Here is a 13599-nt window from a genome sequence, read left to right as displayed (position 1 = left end):
TTATTTTGAAATATTCCATTTCTCATAAAAGTTCACAGGATCATCCCTTAGCTTGCCTTATTCACCTGGTATGCACCACTTCTCCTATCTATGATGACTAGATACTGTGTATCAAGAGAATAGAAGGAATGAAATCCTCCAACTCTAGCCCAAAATTCTAATATTATTTTAAATGTAAAATTAGAAGTACATGTAGATTACCATTCCATTGATCATGAAGGAATAGGTGTCATGTATTTGGTCAAGGTATACACACTAAACGAAACTTTGTTAAAAGGTATAATTGTGTGATATAAGTTAATCTGTGTAATTCTATGAATTTGTAGTATCATAAGTAGATGAGACATCTAAATTAGAATTATTTTGTTTTTATATTATCTAAGAAGTGAGTACAAGAATCCTGGACCTGAATGACCAAAATGAAAGCATAAATGGACCAGCTTATATTTTAACTCATCTTTGTGTAGCTTCAGTCTGGGATCCTAAACACCATTTAATTACATTACTGCAAAAATGAGGATGGTCTCATCTTAAAGACTGTGCAGTAATAAATGGCTGTGTTAGCATGCTTATCATCAGAACTCCCCAAGAGACCCTGCCACTGAAACCCTCAGCTGACCCCATCACCAGGCAGATGGCAGTTCATCAATTCAAAACAAAGTTACTGGAAAAGTAATTTCAATTACAAGAGTTTTGCTGCTTATAGTATAGACAGAAGAGAGCAGAGGTCATTTATCTTTCTGAATTTGCACTCCAAATAGTATTTATTCCTTGTTCTTATAAGGAATAGGGAAAGAGGCACTCCTGACCAAGTCCAAACAGACTCTGAGCCCCAGATGCCCATCAGTCCTAACACTTGAATGGCAGATAGGAAAGTGTAGATGCAGGAGGAGAAGCTGGTGCTCCCTTAGATCTTCAGGCTTTCAGGAGCTCTTATTAAAGTGTAAATTTCATCCTCAGTCCTACTTATCTAGTACCTTAATAAGCAGTTTAACTTAGCAAGAATCTAGCATCAAAGAGAGGAGCTGACAGGGAGATCAGCTCCGTGCTTTGTGACCACCTAGAGGGGTGGGATAGGGAGGGTGGGAGGGAGAGGCAAGAGGGAGGAGATATGGGTATATATGTATATGTATAGCTGATTCACTTTGTTATAAAGCAGAAACTAACACACCATTGTAAAGCAATTATACTCCAATAAAGATGTTAAAAAAAAAAAAACAAAGAGACAGCTGATGTCAGGAATTTGGAGGAGAAGGTGCTTAATAGAAAGTTAGCTACCAAGCAAAACCACTTTGTCCCTCTTGTACCTCAGTCAAGATTAGGGGAAAAAAGTATAGGAAAGGTTCCTTTTGGTATGAATATTATAGATGTAGACCCCTCACATCCCACCCCATACTTAGTTTTCCAGGAAGCTTAGAATTACATTTTTAAATCCAGTTGTAAAAAGTATCCTTTTCTTAGGGTAAAACTACCCCTCTCATGACCTTACGGCTCTTGGTCTTTCAATCTTATATTCATGGTGCTAATGTTTGTGTATCTCTTATTATAAAATGCTTCTAACACGTTTTGGAAGAGAGGATATATAAATAATAAATAACCTTTTTACTAGACTTACCATCATGCATTTTTGATCCACTTTCCAGCCCTCTGTCAGCTATAATCTGGAATCTATATGAATTCAATAGAGGTCTTTTCAATATTAGGAAGCTAAAAGAATTGTTCTTTTGTATATCTATACCAGCACACTGTCCATGAAGAATCAGTGATGGTGATGACTGAAGAAATGCCTTTGGAAATTGCTTATGTGCCTTCTACTTACCTGACTGAGATTACTCATGTCTCACAAGCCCTATCAGAAGTGGAACAACTTCTCAAAGCTCCTGACCTCTGTGCTAAAGATTTTGAAGATCTCTTCAAACAAGAGGAGTCTCTGAAGGTAAAAGCAAAGCACTTTCATTCAGATTTTACAAGGTCATCATATTGATCATTTGCTGTACCAGAACATTTTACTTAAATGTATACCGTGAAGGCATTCTGACTTAACACATGGAAATCTTAAAATACTTTACAAGATGGTTAGCTTTAGAAATCTAGTGTAGAAAGAGAAACATAGAATTGAATAGGTATTTTATAATATTTAATGTTAAGAGACTTCCTAAAACAAAGGAACGCACTAAAATAATAGTTTCTTATACATTCAGGGCAGAAAGGACTCTCCAAAAAACAAGCTTTGCTAGACAAACAGTTTACTCCCAACTGATACATTACTTGTCTTTCTTTTCCCATAAAAGGGGAAATTAAATGAGGTTTTAAATTATATCTTTTGTATACAGTTTTAATTTTCTATTTCCACTTATAATATTCACATTCAATTTCAAATTAGTGTCAGTATCAATACCACAACATATGGTATCTAATTGAATAGAAAGCAATAAAATACTTTATTTAAAATCACCAGGCAAAAGCCTCCAACCAAATCCAGCTTTTTTTCAAATCACCGACTATAAGTTTATGAATTCTGATAAGACAAAACATGATGAAGAAGTAGGGTTTGAATTTTAGAGGGAAGTGTCTGAAGATAAATAAATGTAGCATCAAGAAAATGTACATAATAATGTGTGTCTCAAGATAATTTTTGTGATCATACATTTCACACTCAAAATGAAAGATAATAGTATAGCCAGAGCTTGGTATTTGCCGAAGCAAATAGCATAAGATTATAGACAGAAGATAAGTTTGCTCTCAGCAGCACCTATTAGCTAAAGTATTTTATACTCTAAATGAATGTCTTGGGATCTCATTCCATATCACATATTTGCATAACTATACAAATAGATAAAGACGTTTGTCTTAGAAATCAGAGTAGCAATATCTCGAGTGACTTGAGTTTAATGTCTTACATCATATCAAATAAGCTACAAAATTATACACTAAAATAGAGTAAGGGATGCATGGATCTCTGGAACTACATCAATTTGTAATGGTGCTATTTCTTATTCTCTTTGAAGTAAAAGTCAAATCACTCATGGGTACAGTGAAGAAAAGAAAATCAATTGATAAAGGAGACATGCCAGCATGCCTGTCATAATTCACATTAACTAATTTCTCATGACAGCACAGTTTGTAAGTTCATCATTGTCATTCAATATGTAAATCACTGCTAATGAGCTAATATTCATTTCTTTCCATGTTCGTGGACATATAGGTCAGGAGAGCAGTAACCCTAAACTTATTAAGTTGTCAATTGAATATCTTTGTCTTCATACCTCTTACCCTGGCACACTCAGAATGATGGGCCCCTGGCTGCAATCATAGCTAATAATTTTGTTCTTTCAGATATATTTAATAGTATTAAAGCTGACACCAATTACAATGGTATTGATTACTGTGGTTTGTAAAAAAAGTATTATCGCAGTTTTAATTTAATTGGTTATTGAGTCCTCATTAGATGGAGTTTGGGGCATAATTCCATCTCACTCCCAGCATATCTCCTGCAGCAAGCAAATGGGCTTCCTACCTCTATGAGCTTTTTGAAGGGAGATAGTTTTGATCTCAGTCTTTTCAATGAATATGTACTTCCTCTTAAAGGCATTCATCATTGTCATTATCTAGTAGTAAAAATAGAAAAGCAGTGCATAAATTGTACAGCTGCTGGTTGAGAAGGTTTGAAATTAAATTGTGGTTGATTTTATTCCTGACAGATTTGCATGAATCAAATTATAGAACTGTAGTAGGTATTCCTGTGGTTTAACATACATATTTTTTAAGTATAATACAACACAAATAATGTGCAATAAGTTAAAATAATTACTTTCTGAACAAAATATAAATAATATAGCACATATGATTTCCATAGATGTATTGAATTCAAAAGCTACCTAATCATTTTGACAAGAACTAACCAGATAAACACCTATTTACATTGTAAATCTGCATTTAATAGCTAATACATTAGCTAAGGCATACCTAGCGATGAATGAGAAACACACACAAAAGTAATATTCATCCTTATATCAAAGCCAATATTATCAATTAGTTGCTTAATTAGGCCTTAGTTGCTCAGTTAGGGATTGGCATGGATAAAGGTGAATTATTAGGACAAAAATAAGAGCATGGGTTAGAATAAGGATGACAACTATGCTTTATCTTTTGCAATAAGGAGGATCAATTTGTATATAGGGCTTAGGTACTCGATAACTTGTATTGACTAATTGATCCTCCCCGTAACTCTATGAAATATCTAAAATTATTATCCCCATTTTATAGATGAAGAAACTGAAGAAATATTAAGTAAAATAACTTGACAGAGTTGACACAGCTAGTATCGGTTGAGCAAGGATTTGCACCCAAGCCAAGTAGATTTAATCTCTGAGCTGTTAACCCCTATACTGTACCACCTTTCATGCAGTGGTTTCAAGGGTACTATGTTGAGCATAGCAAGGGTGAATTTGGGTAAAACATGGTAGAATACTGAGGACTGGCGTGGCCAGTTCATAGGAAAAATGTCCTGAGTTCTAATTCTCACTGAATCTATGCCAGTTCAAAAAGATTCCATAAAAGGAAGCAAGCAACTTTCATGTGTTTGTTGGCATTATCCTTAGTGAAATTAGTCACACAGAAAAAGAAAAATATTGTATGTTATTGCTTATATGTGGAAGCTAAAAAACAAAACAAATGAATGTAACAAAACAGAAGCAGACTCACAGATATAGAGAACAAACTAGTGAGTGGTTACCAGTGAGGAGAGGGAAGGGGGGAGGGACAGGATAGGGGTAGGGGATTAAAGGATATAAACTACTAGATATAAATAAGCTACAAGGATATATTGTACAGTACAGGAAATATAGCCAATATTTTATAATAACTTGAAATATATTCTATAAAAATATTGAATCACTATGTTATACATCTGAAACTATTATAATATTGTAAATCAACTATACTTCAGCAAGAGAAAAAGGGAGGGAGGGAGGGAGGGAGGGAGGGAGAAAGGAGGGAAGGAAATAAAGGAGAAAAGGAAGGCAGGAAGAGGAAAAGAAAGGGAAGAAAAGAAAGAAGTCAGACATGCATCATTTCAGTTGTCTGATCTAAACTGATGATATTAAAGATTCTAAACTGATGATATTAAAGATGCTCTGGTTGAGGTGGATAAAATGTTTTGTGTCTTTAGTAGCCAGGGTGAGTGACAAGAAGTGTAGACAAATGGAGAAAACTCACAGATGTTGACAGGACAGTTGGGCCCAATGTAGAGCTTAGATAAGATCAAGAAGTAAAGGCAGCCTTTGTTCAACCTCAGCAGCACTGGGGAGAGCTTGTTGTAGCTGAAAAAGCCAAAGATCATAAAGCAAAAGTCGTTCAGTCTTCTTTGACTGGTTCAGCTTTTATGCAGGACCTTTGAGACCTAAAAGGAATTATTAGGACAAGGCAATAATGTAAGGAGTGAGGGAGGATTCATTCATTCAAACATCTTTATTAAGCACTTCCTATATACCAGGCATTGCTCTAAGTGCTTAAAAAGCAGTAAACAAAACCGATGGACTCCGCCCTCATACAGCTTTTGTTAAAGCAGAGGGAGACAGAATGTAAGCAAACAAATGGTGGACCGTCATAAAGACTGCCATTCATTCTGAGCGAGATAGGTTTTTGAGAAGATGACTGATGTGATCGGATTTATGCTTTAAAAAGATCACACTGGCTGCCCCACTGAGAGTAGAACTGTAGGGGCTCAAGGGTAAAAACAAGGAGGACAGTTGAAGAACGGATGCCAGTGGCTTGGGCTAGGGTGGTAAGGAGAGATTTTCAGATTTTGGAAATGTTTTCAGAGAGAAGATAGAAGATTTATTTCTGTGTTCACCAGAAACTTGAGCATGGGTGTATAAAAGCCCATTCTCAGCAGATTTGGGGCTCAGGAGAATTTAGGTGTCCTGTGAACTTGGTAGAAAGATCACTTGAGAAATGTAAGATTTCTTTCTTCTCATTGATAACTTTGCCTTCGGTACTCCACTCTTGCTGTGAAGCACGGGCAAAAGTGCTGGCGACGGAGATCTTATCACTCTGGTCAAAATCTTTCTCCTTTGGAATCTATTTCATCACATTTAAGCACAAATTTAATAATGTCAGTCACTTGAATGAAGACAAAACTAATGCCGTGAGCAAGCTGACTGGTTTTCTATTCTGGTATTAGGAAAGTTAGATAATAGAAGGAGGTACTGTATATACAAATCTGAACAAAATATCTGAAGGTAAATAAAATAATTAATGTTTCTGTGTAAATTGTAATACAGGGCCATGCTAGATAAAGGGTTAGATTTTTCACCAGTTTAATACTATTCAAACAAAAGAATATTGTAATTATTCTAAATTAAATAATCATGGAGCATATAAAGTATCAAGGCAAAATTTGTTTACAAATGCTTTTTGAATTCTACTTAAACTTTATAATTGAATAGTTTGGTGCATGAAAAAATATGACTTTTATTAATATGTTACCACATTGTAAGAACTGATATTTTGGACTATAACATTTGGAATAATGTAATCATTTCATGATTTCTCTGAGAAAAATCAAGTTTTCTTTTTTTTTCTTTTTCTATTTAAATTTTAATTTAATTTTTATTTTATATTGGAGTATAGTTGATTTATAATGTTGTGTTAGTTTCAGGTATACAGCAAAGTGATTCAGTTATACATATACATATATACATTCTTTTTCAGGTTCTGTTCCCACACAGGTTATTAGAGAATATTGAGTAGAGTTCCCTATGCTATACCATAGGTCCTTGTTGATTACCTATTTTATATATAGTAGCATGTATATGTTCATCCCAAACTCCTAATTTATCCCTCCCCCCCACCTTTCCTCTTTGGTAATTGTGAAAGTCTGTGACTCGAAGCAGGTGAGTCTGTTTCTGTTTTGTAAATAAGTTCATTTGCATCATTTTTTTAGTTTCCACATATAAGCGATACCATATGATATTTGTCTTTTCTCTGTCTGACTTACTTCACTTAGTGTGATCATCTCTAGGTCCATCCATGTTGCTGCAAATGGCATTATTTTGTTCCTTTTTATGGCTGAGTAATATTCCATTGTATATATGTACCACATCTTCTTTATCTGTTCCTCTCTCGATGGACATTTAGGTTGCTTCCACGTTTTAGCTATTTAAATAGTGCTGCAATAAACATTGGGGTGCATGTATCTTTTCAGATTATGGTTTTCTCCAGATATATGCCCTGGAGTGGGATTGCTAGATCATATGGTAGTACTATTTTTAGTTTTTTAAGGAGCCTTCATACTGTTCTCCATAGTGGTTGTAACAATTTACATTCCCAACAACAGTGTAAGAGGGTTCCCTTTTCTCCACACGTTCTCCAGCATTTATTGCTTCTAGATTTTTTTTTTTTTTTTCGGTACGCGGGCCTCTCACTGTTGTGGCCTCTCCCGTTGCGGAGCACAGGCTCCGGACGCTCAGGCTCAGCGGCCATGGCTCACGGGCCCAGCCGCTCCGCGGCATGTGGGATCCTCCTGGACCGGGGCACGAACCTACGTCCCCTGCATTGGCAGGCGGACTCTCAACCACTGCGCCACCAGGGAAGCCCTTGCTTGTAGATTTTTGATGATGGCTATTCTGACTGGTGTGAGGTGATACCTCATTGTAGTTTTGATTTGCATTTCTCTAATAATTAGTGATGTTGAGCATCTTTTCATGTGCTTTTTCTCCATCTGTATGTCTTCTTTGGAGAAATGTCTATTTGGATCTTCTGCCCATTTTTTTGATTGGGTTGTTTGTTTGTTTGTTTTTATATTGAGCTGCATGAGCTGTTTGTATATTTTGGAGATTAATCCCTTGTCAGTTGCTTCGTTTGCAAATATTTTCTCCCATTCTGTGGATTGTCTTTTCGTTTTGTTTATGGTTTCCTTTGCTGTGCAAAAGCTTTTAAGTTTAATTAGGTCCCATTTGTTACAATTTGTTAGTTTTCATTACTCTAGGAGGTGGATCCAAAAAGATATTGCTGCAATTTACACCAAAGAGTGTTCTGCATATGTTTTCCTCTAAGAGTTTTGTAGTATCTAGTCTTATGTTTAGATCTTTAATGCATTTTGAGTTTATTTTTGTGTATGGTGTTGGACAATGTTTAAGCTTTTCAACTAGCACATTTATTCAGCTATAAATATATTTGCTTTTTTCAATTGCTTTTATGATTTGGGATTTATTTGATTTGCTATTTATTTTATTTGCTTGATTGATTTGCTATTTATATTTGTGAAGTACTTTACAAATATTAATCTATTTGCTATAATTGAAATCATACTTAAATCATTAATATAGTACCTCAATTTTCACTTCTCTTATAGTGAAGATATTATAGATATTTACTGCATTATAATTCATATTTATATGTACTTTGATAGTTTCCCTTTATGTTTTCTACATGTCTCTCTTTTATAGGAAATTATTCATTCTTTTCTCCCAGCCATTATTTTATCAGGCCCATCAGTTGTCCTACTTTGATCCCCATGCTGCAGTTTACTCCCATCTTTGCTAAAATGTACTTTAAGGACTCACTCCGCCTCCTTCCATTCTCCTAGCAAGACTATTTTGATAATTCGCGTTCTATACATTCTGGAAGTCAGAAACTTCCATGTTAAAACTTATAATTCATGATGCTGGTTGAAATTTTGTGGTTGCAATTAAGTTGTGTGGAGGTTTTCCTTTTATTCATGAACTATTCAAGCTGTTCTTTGACCAATTATGATGTCATTTTTTTTGATCTGTGATATATAATTACTGATTGGTTACTTATGTAAGGACAGTGCATCATCCTATGGAGAATGTTTCCACCAAAGTATATAGTTGTATTTAGGAAATAATTTTGACATGTGGCCATAAACAATGCAGGGGAAAAAAAATCGAAAGGACACCTTACCATAGAGCCACTAAATATAACTTTAAAAAAAATTTCTTTAGAAGCTCAGAAAAAATTAATTAATAAGTACTTCAATGCCTTTTGATTGAACACCCTTCCCAATTTGAAATGTCATTAATGTAGTGCCTGGTAACTAGATGAGGCATAAAGTGGATAAGAATTAGATTTATATAGGATGTTGCCTTCATCTGTCAGATAAAGACAAATTCCAGAGAGTGAAAATGAACTGGAGTTTGAGTCTTTGGTGCTCCAATTTCTCTTTCTCAGGTTTGAGATAGATCTACTCCCCAATGGCTGCTGTCACAACAGCTACTAATGGGTTTCTCTCATCCTTTTTTTCTCAGAAATGAAAGTTGTGTGCTCCTCTGTTAGCCAAGTTACAAAGGGTCTCAAGGCATTTTTGTTAACTAAAACTGCCTAAAGCTATTATTTCCGCCTTCTTAAAATGTGAAAGCAATCATGCAGGATTTTATAACTCTTAAAACACACATACGTGCATTTAAGTTTATGTGTATCCATTTAACTGCGGAGCTACATTTATTAAGATGGTGATACTGAGTCAGCCACAGCAAAAGATACAATTTTTACCATTTGCAGTGGTTTGCAAATGAGCCACGTACTCCTTTTGACTTTTTCCCTCTGGTGACCAACATCCATCATACACGTAACCACTAGGAAGAAAAAAATATCTTCTTTGTGTTGTTCACCACTATATCTCCAACTCCTAGGACGGTACCTACTACAAATAGGCACTCAGTGGACATCTGTTGAATGAATGGATGACAGTCTGGTAAATCCAGGTATGAAGTCTGCGATTGAAGAGGACAGAACAATGCTAATCTAGTAGTTCCAAGAATAAAAACTGATTTTTTTTAATTTAAAAAAAGAAACAAAATTAGTCTCTTTTATATTATATCCAAACTCATTGAATTAAATCATCCATATGTATGAATTCTAACAAACTAAGCATATATACCAGCATGGAGAAATTTGCTCTAGGTTTGTACACACTGAATTTTAAACCAATCATTTATGAAAGTGTGTGGCAAGAAACCCACAAATAATTAAAATATTAGTAATATTTTTCCCAATCACTTGGCTTGCATTATATGGTTATGGCAAAAAATAGGCTAGAGTGGTTGGCAAGGCACTGGATTTGAACATGAAAGTCTTAAATTTAGACACCGAATCTGACTCTTACTAGTTGTGTCCTGGGCAAGCCACATAAAATTTCTATGTCTCAGTGTTTTTAACTTTGAAATTAGATCAGTGATAATACCTGTCCCAGCCTACTCAGCAGTAATATTGTGAAGATAAAGTGAAATCATGTAGGATTATCTAGAAAAATTCTTGTAAAAAATGTATAATTATATAAATTTCCAATTTTGCAAAACCCGTATTACTTCATCATATATCCAAAGTCTTAAAAATTATTGTAAATTAAATTTCCATGTAAATAATCCTGCAAACAAATTGCCTTTAAGAATGTGGTGAGGGCTTCCCTGGTGGCACAGTGGTTAAGAATCTGCCTGCCAATGTAGGGGATATGGGTTTGAGCCCTGGTCCGGGAAGATCCCACATGCTGCGGAGCAACTAAGCCCGTGTGCCACAACTACTGACCCTGCGCTCTAGAGCCCACGAGCCACAACTACTGAGCTCACATGCCACAACTACTGAAGCCCGCGTGCCTAGAGCCCGTGCTCCGCAACAAGAGAAGCCACTGCAATGAGAAGCCCGCGCGCAGCAACAAAGACCCAACACAGCCAAAAATAAATAAATAAAATAAATACATTTTTTAAAAATGTGGTGAAACATAAAATTGCATACTTAAATGTAAAAAAAAACTTTAAGTAAAATGTTAATAATAGCATAAAATATACATAAAGTTATTTCCAGATTTGGCAAGTAGCCTAAAGGTTAAAAAAAAAAAAGTTTAAAGTTAAAAAAAAAGTAAAAGAAGAGAATGCACATAGGCTAAAAAAATTTGCTTTTGACAAAAACTTGGGTTAGAGAATCTTACTTACTTTCAATCATATTTACCATATTTCCAAAGCTAAGTATTACTTATTCAGGGGTAAAATTTTTCATTCTTCTATTAATTTTAGGTGCCAAATGAATAGCTCATTTTTTAGTATTACTCTTGAGGATGCAGGCTCTAAATTGTTCCATGTTTCCATGTTCCATGGCTTTTACCAAGAATAGGATGCTATTTTTTAGTTTGTTGTTGTCATTATTGTTTTATGTGGAGTTTTATTTTTCATTGAAATATGTTGAATTCATTTTTTTCCTAATTCTGTGTCAGTAATTTAGAATCCTTTGTTCTGAGTTCAGAACCATGACTTAAACTATTTAAAAGCATTGAAGCTCTAAGTGAAGGATACTTTAATCAATAGTGGGTTTTTTTCCCTTGGAATTATGAGACTTATTTTTGTTATTTATTTTGTTGTTTTTCTTTTGCCATTTAAAAAAGCTGATCTGTATCAATTTTCTTGCTTAAAATGGTAGTCATGAGCATGTTGATACTTTAATAACATTCAGCTGAATCTTATGAATTGGCATTATGTGGGTCAAAATGTTCAAACATTGGCAATTGCATATAGTTCAATCTAATACAATGACTTTTACCCGTCTGCTTGTTTCTGAATCCTAATGCATGTAATTAAACAGTCAAGGAAAAAATCAAGAACTATGTATTGTAAATCACTTTAATTAATGGATACCAACTGCTACAAATTCCCAAATTGAGTTTTCCAAACCTGAGGCAAAAGGATGTTCTCACCATTAGGGAAATCTCTGGGGTTTCCAAAAAGATAAAGAAAGGAGGAAGAGTATTAAGATCTCTATCCTAACAAAACATGTTGTTAACATGTTTTGTTTTGTCGTTTGTTGGTTTTCTTAAATTTGTGCGTTTAGGTTCAGAACAATTACATGAAACAGTGGTTTTGCTTTTCTATCCCAAATGTAAAACGCTGTGATAGAAAGCATGTTCTCCCAGTGTCAACAGCGTTAATCATTTATAAAATGGGCAAAATATTACCAAATATGTTTCCTTTTTTTTCCAAAATAGTGTACTGTCATTTGTATTAATTTGTACAGACTGAATTACATTCAGTTGTGTATAGTAGTTATCTGTAAACTTGCTTGATCACACATGCTAGATTTTCCATTCTTTATCAGAATAATAAGATGCTCATGATTGTATATTTAAATAGGATAAAATAGTATAAAGTGAAAAGAAGAAAGAAAAGCATCCTGTCCACATTTTTCAATCCCATTCCTCAGTGGTAATCAGTTTTTCAGGTCTCCCTGGATTACTGTATTGCCGTAGAATTTTTCTTCATAAAATCTATCTGCCCCTCCTTTGCTCAGTTACACAAGACTTAAAGGCATGTTCTGGTTCTAAAATATTTGGAAACATAGAATACCATATATCTAATTTTGAATGATGAGAAAAGCATTTGCTTCTACACAATTCTCCTTTGCTATGTGCAAGAGCCGATTTTTCTATCAAGATTTTTTTTTTTGTAAAAGATTTTGACAATGTGCACAACATAATGCAAAATGTACCTATCACAGAAGGATTTATGAAATCGTTTTTCGTTTAGTTGGTGCTGATGGCTAGGATTGTTGTCTTTGGGGAACAGTTGGAACAGTGAAGTGCAGGTTTTGCAGGTTTCTTTTTGTTCTCATTGGTGCTCTGTGACATCTGGGGAACTAGGCATAATTCTAAATGAAGGACTTTGTCTGTTGTTAGGTATCTGAGGTGCTGTGAGGTAACCATGGAGAAACTTGGCCAGGAAATACAGATGGACTGTTATTCCACTATTTACTCTAACAGCTAAATAACCAGTAAAAGTAAAATAGAATAAACAGGGAGATGACTGAAGCACGCACAACATCTGTTCAGGCCTGAATGCATGCCTGCAACAGTTCAAGAACAATGTAACAAACCTTAAAGGTTCAGTGGTTCCATTCAAATTGATTTTCATAAGCAAGTTAAGATTCAGAGCTTCAACTCAACTTTTCACTTCAAATTAACACATATGTATTGAGCCTCGAATACTGTGTTTAACTCTCTAAAAGAGAAATAGAAGATGTGATCCCTGTGCTCTGGTAATTTGTAACATTAATTGAATACACATGTCAGAGTTACACAAACAAGTTAGAAAGTAATAAAAGTAAGAGAGACATAATATAGACAAAATACATAGTATAAGGCATGAGTGTAACTGAATTTGTGAAGAGGAGCAAGCAATGTAGAAAGCAGAAACTGAGAATAATTTTATAGAAGATAAAGCCTTTGAAATATTCATGCTTTGACTATAAGTGGCATTTGGCTACTACTGATTTATTATGTGCCAGGACCCATTCTAAATTCTTTACTTGTGGTAGCTTGTATGGTCACCACAGCAACCCTATTAGGAAAGCACTGTTATTATACCCATATTCAGAACTATCCAAGCTAGAGATGATGGTTTGGATCAGAGTGGCAGGGGGTTTAAGTCCTGAATACATTCTCAAGGTAGAGCCCATAGGATTTGGTGGCCAGTTGCATGTGGGTTGGTAGAGAGAGGATTCAAGGATAACACTAAGAATTTTGGCATGAACAACTGGGACAATGGAGCTGCCATTAACTGTATCATGCGGAAAACGGCAGGAGTATCAGGTTAG

At 34.9% G+C, this 13599-nt stretch overlaps 1 protein-coding gene across 2 annotated transcripts in view; it reads left to right on the top strand.

Annotated features, from left to right (window-relative positions):
- The window catches only part of DMD (dystrophin), a gene marked incomplete at its 5' end in the record, with an annotated part of 2126456 nt that overhangs the window by 889417 nt on the left and 1223440 nt on the right, over positions 1-13599 (top strand). For both annotated transcript variants that reach the window (XM_082864911.1, XM_082864910.1), the window contains one exon: positions 1742-1936. In XM_082864911.1, coding sequence (XP_082721037.1) covers positions 1742-1936 — 195 coding nt within the window. The remainder of the gene's footprint in view (positions 1-1741; positions 1937-13599) is intronic.

The sequence above is a fragment of the Leucopleurus acutus genome (assembly GCF_964270905.1).
Source record: "Leucopleurus acutus genome assembly, chromosome: X".
In the NCBI taxonomy this organism is placed as follows: domain Eukaryota; kingdom Metazoa; phylum Chordata; class Mammalia; order Artiodactyla; family Delphinidae; genus Leucopleurus; species Leucopleurus acutus.
Note: the sequence above shows the minus strand (reverse complement) of the source record. Positions and strands in the feature narration are given on the sequence as shown.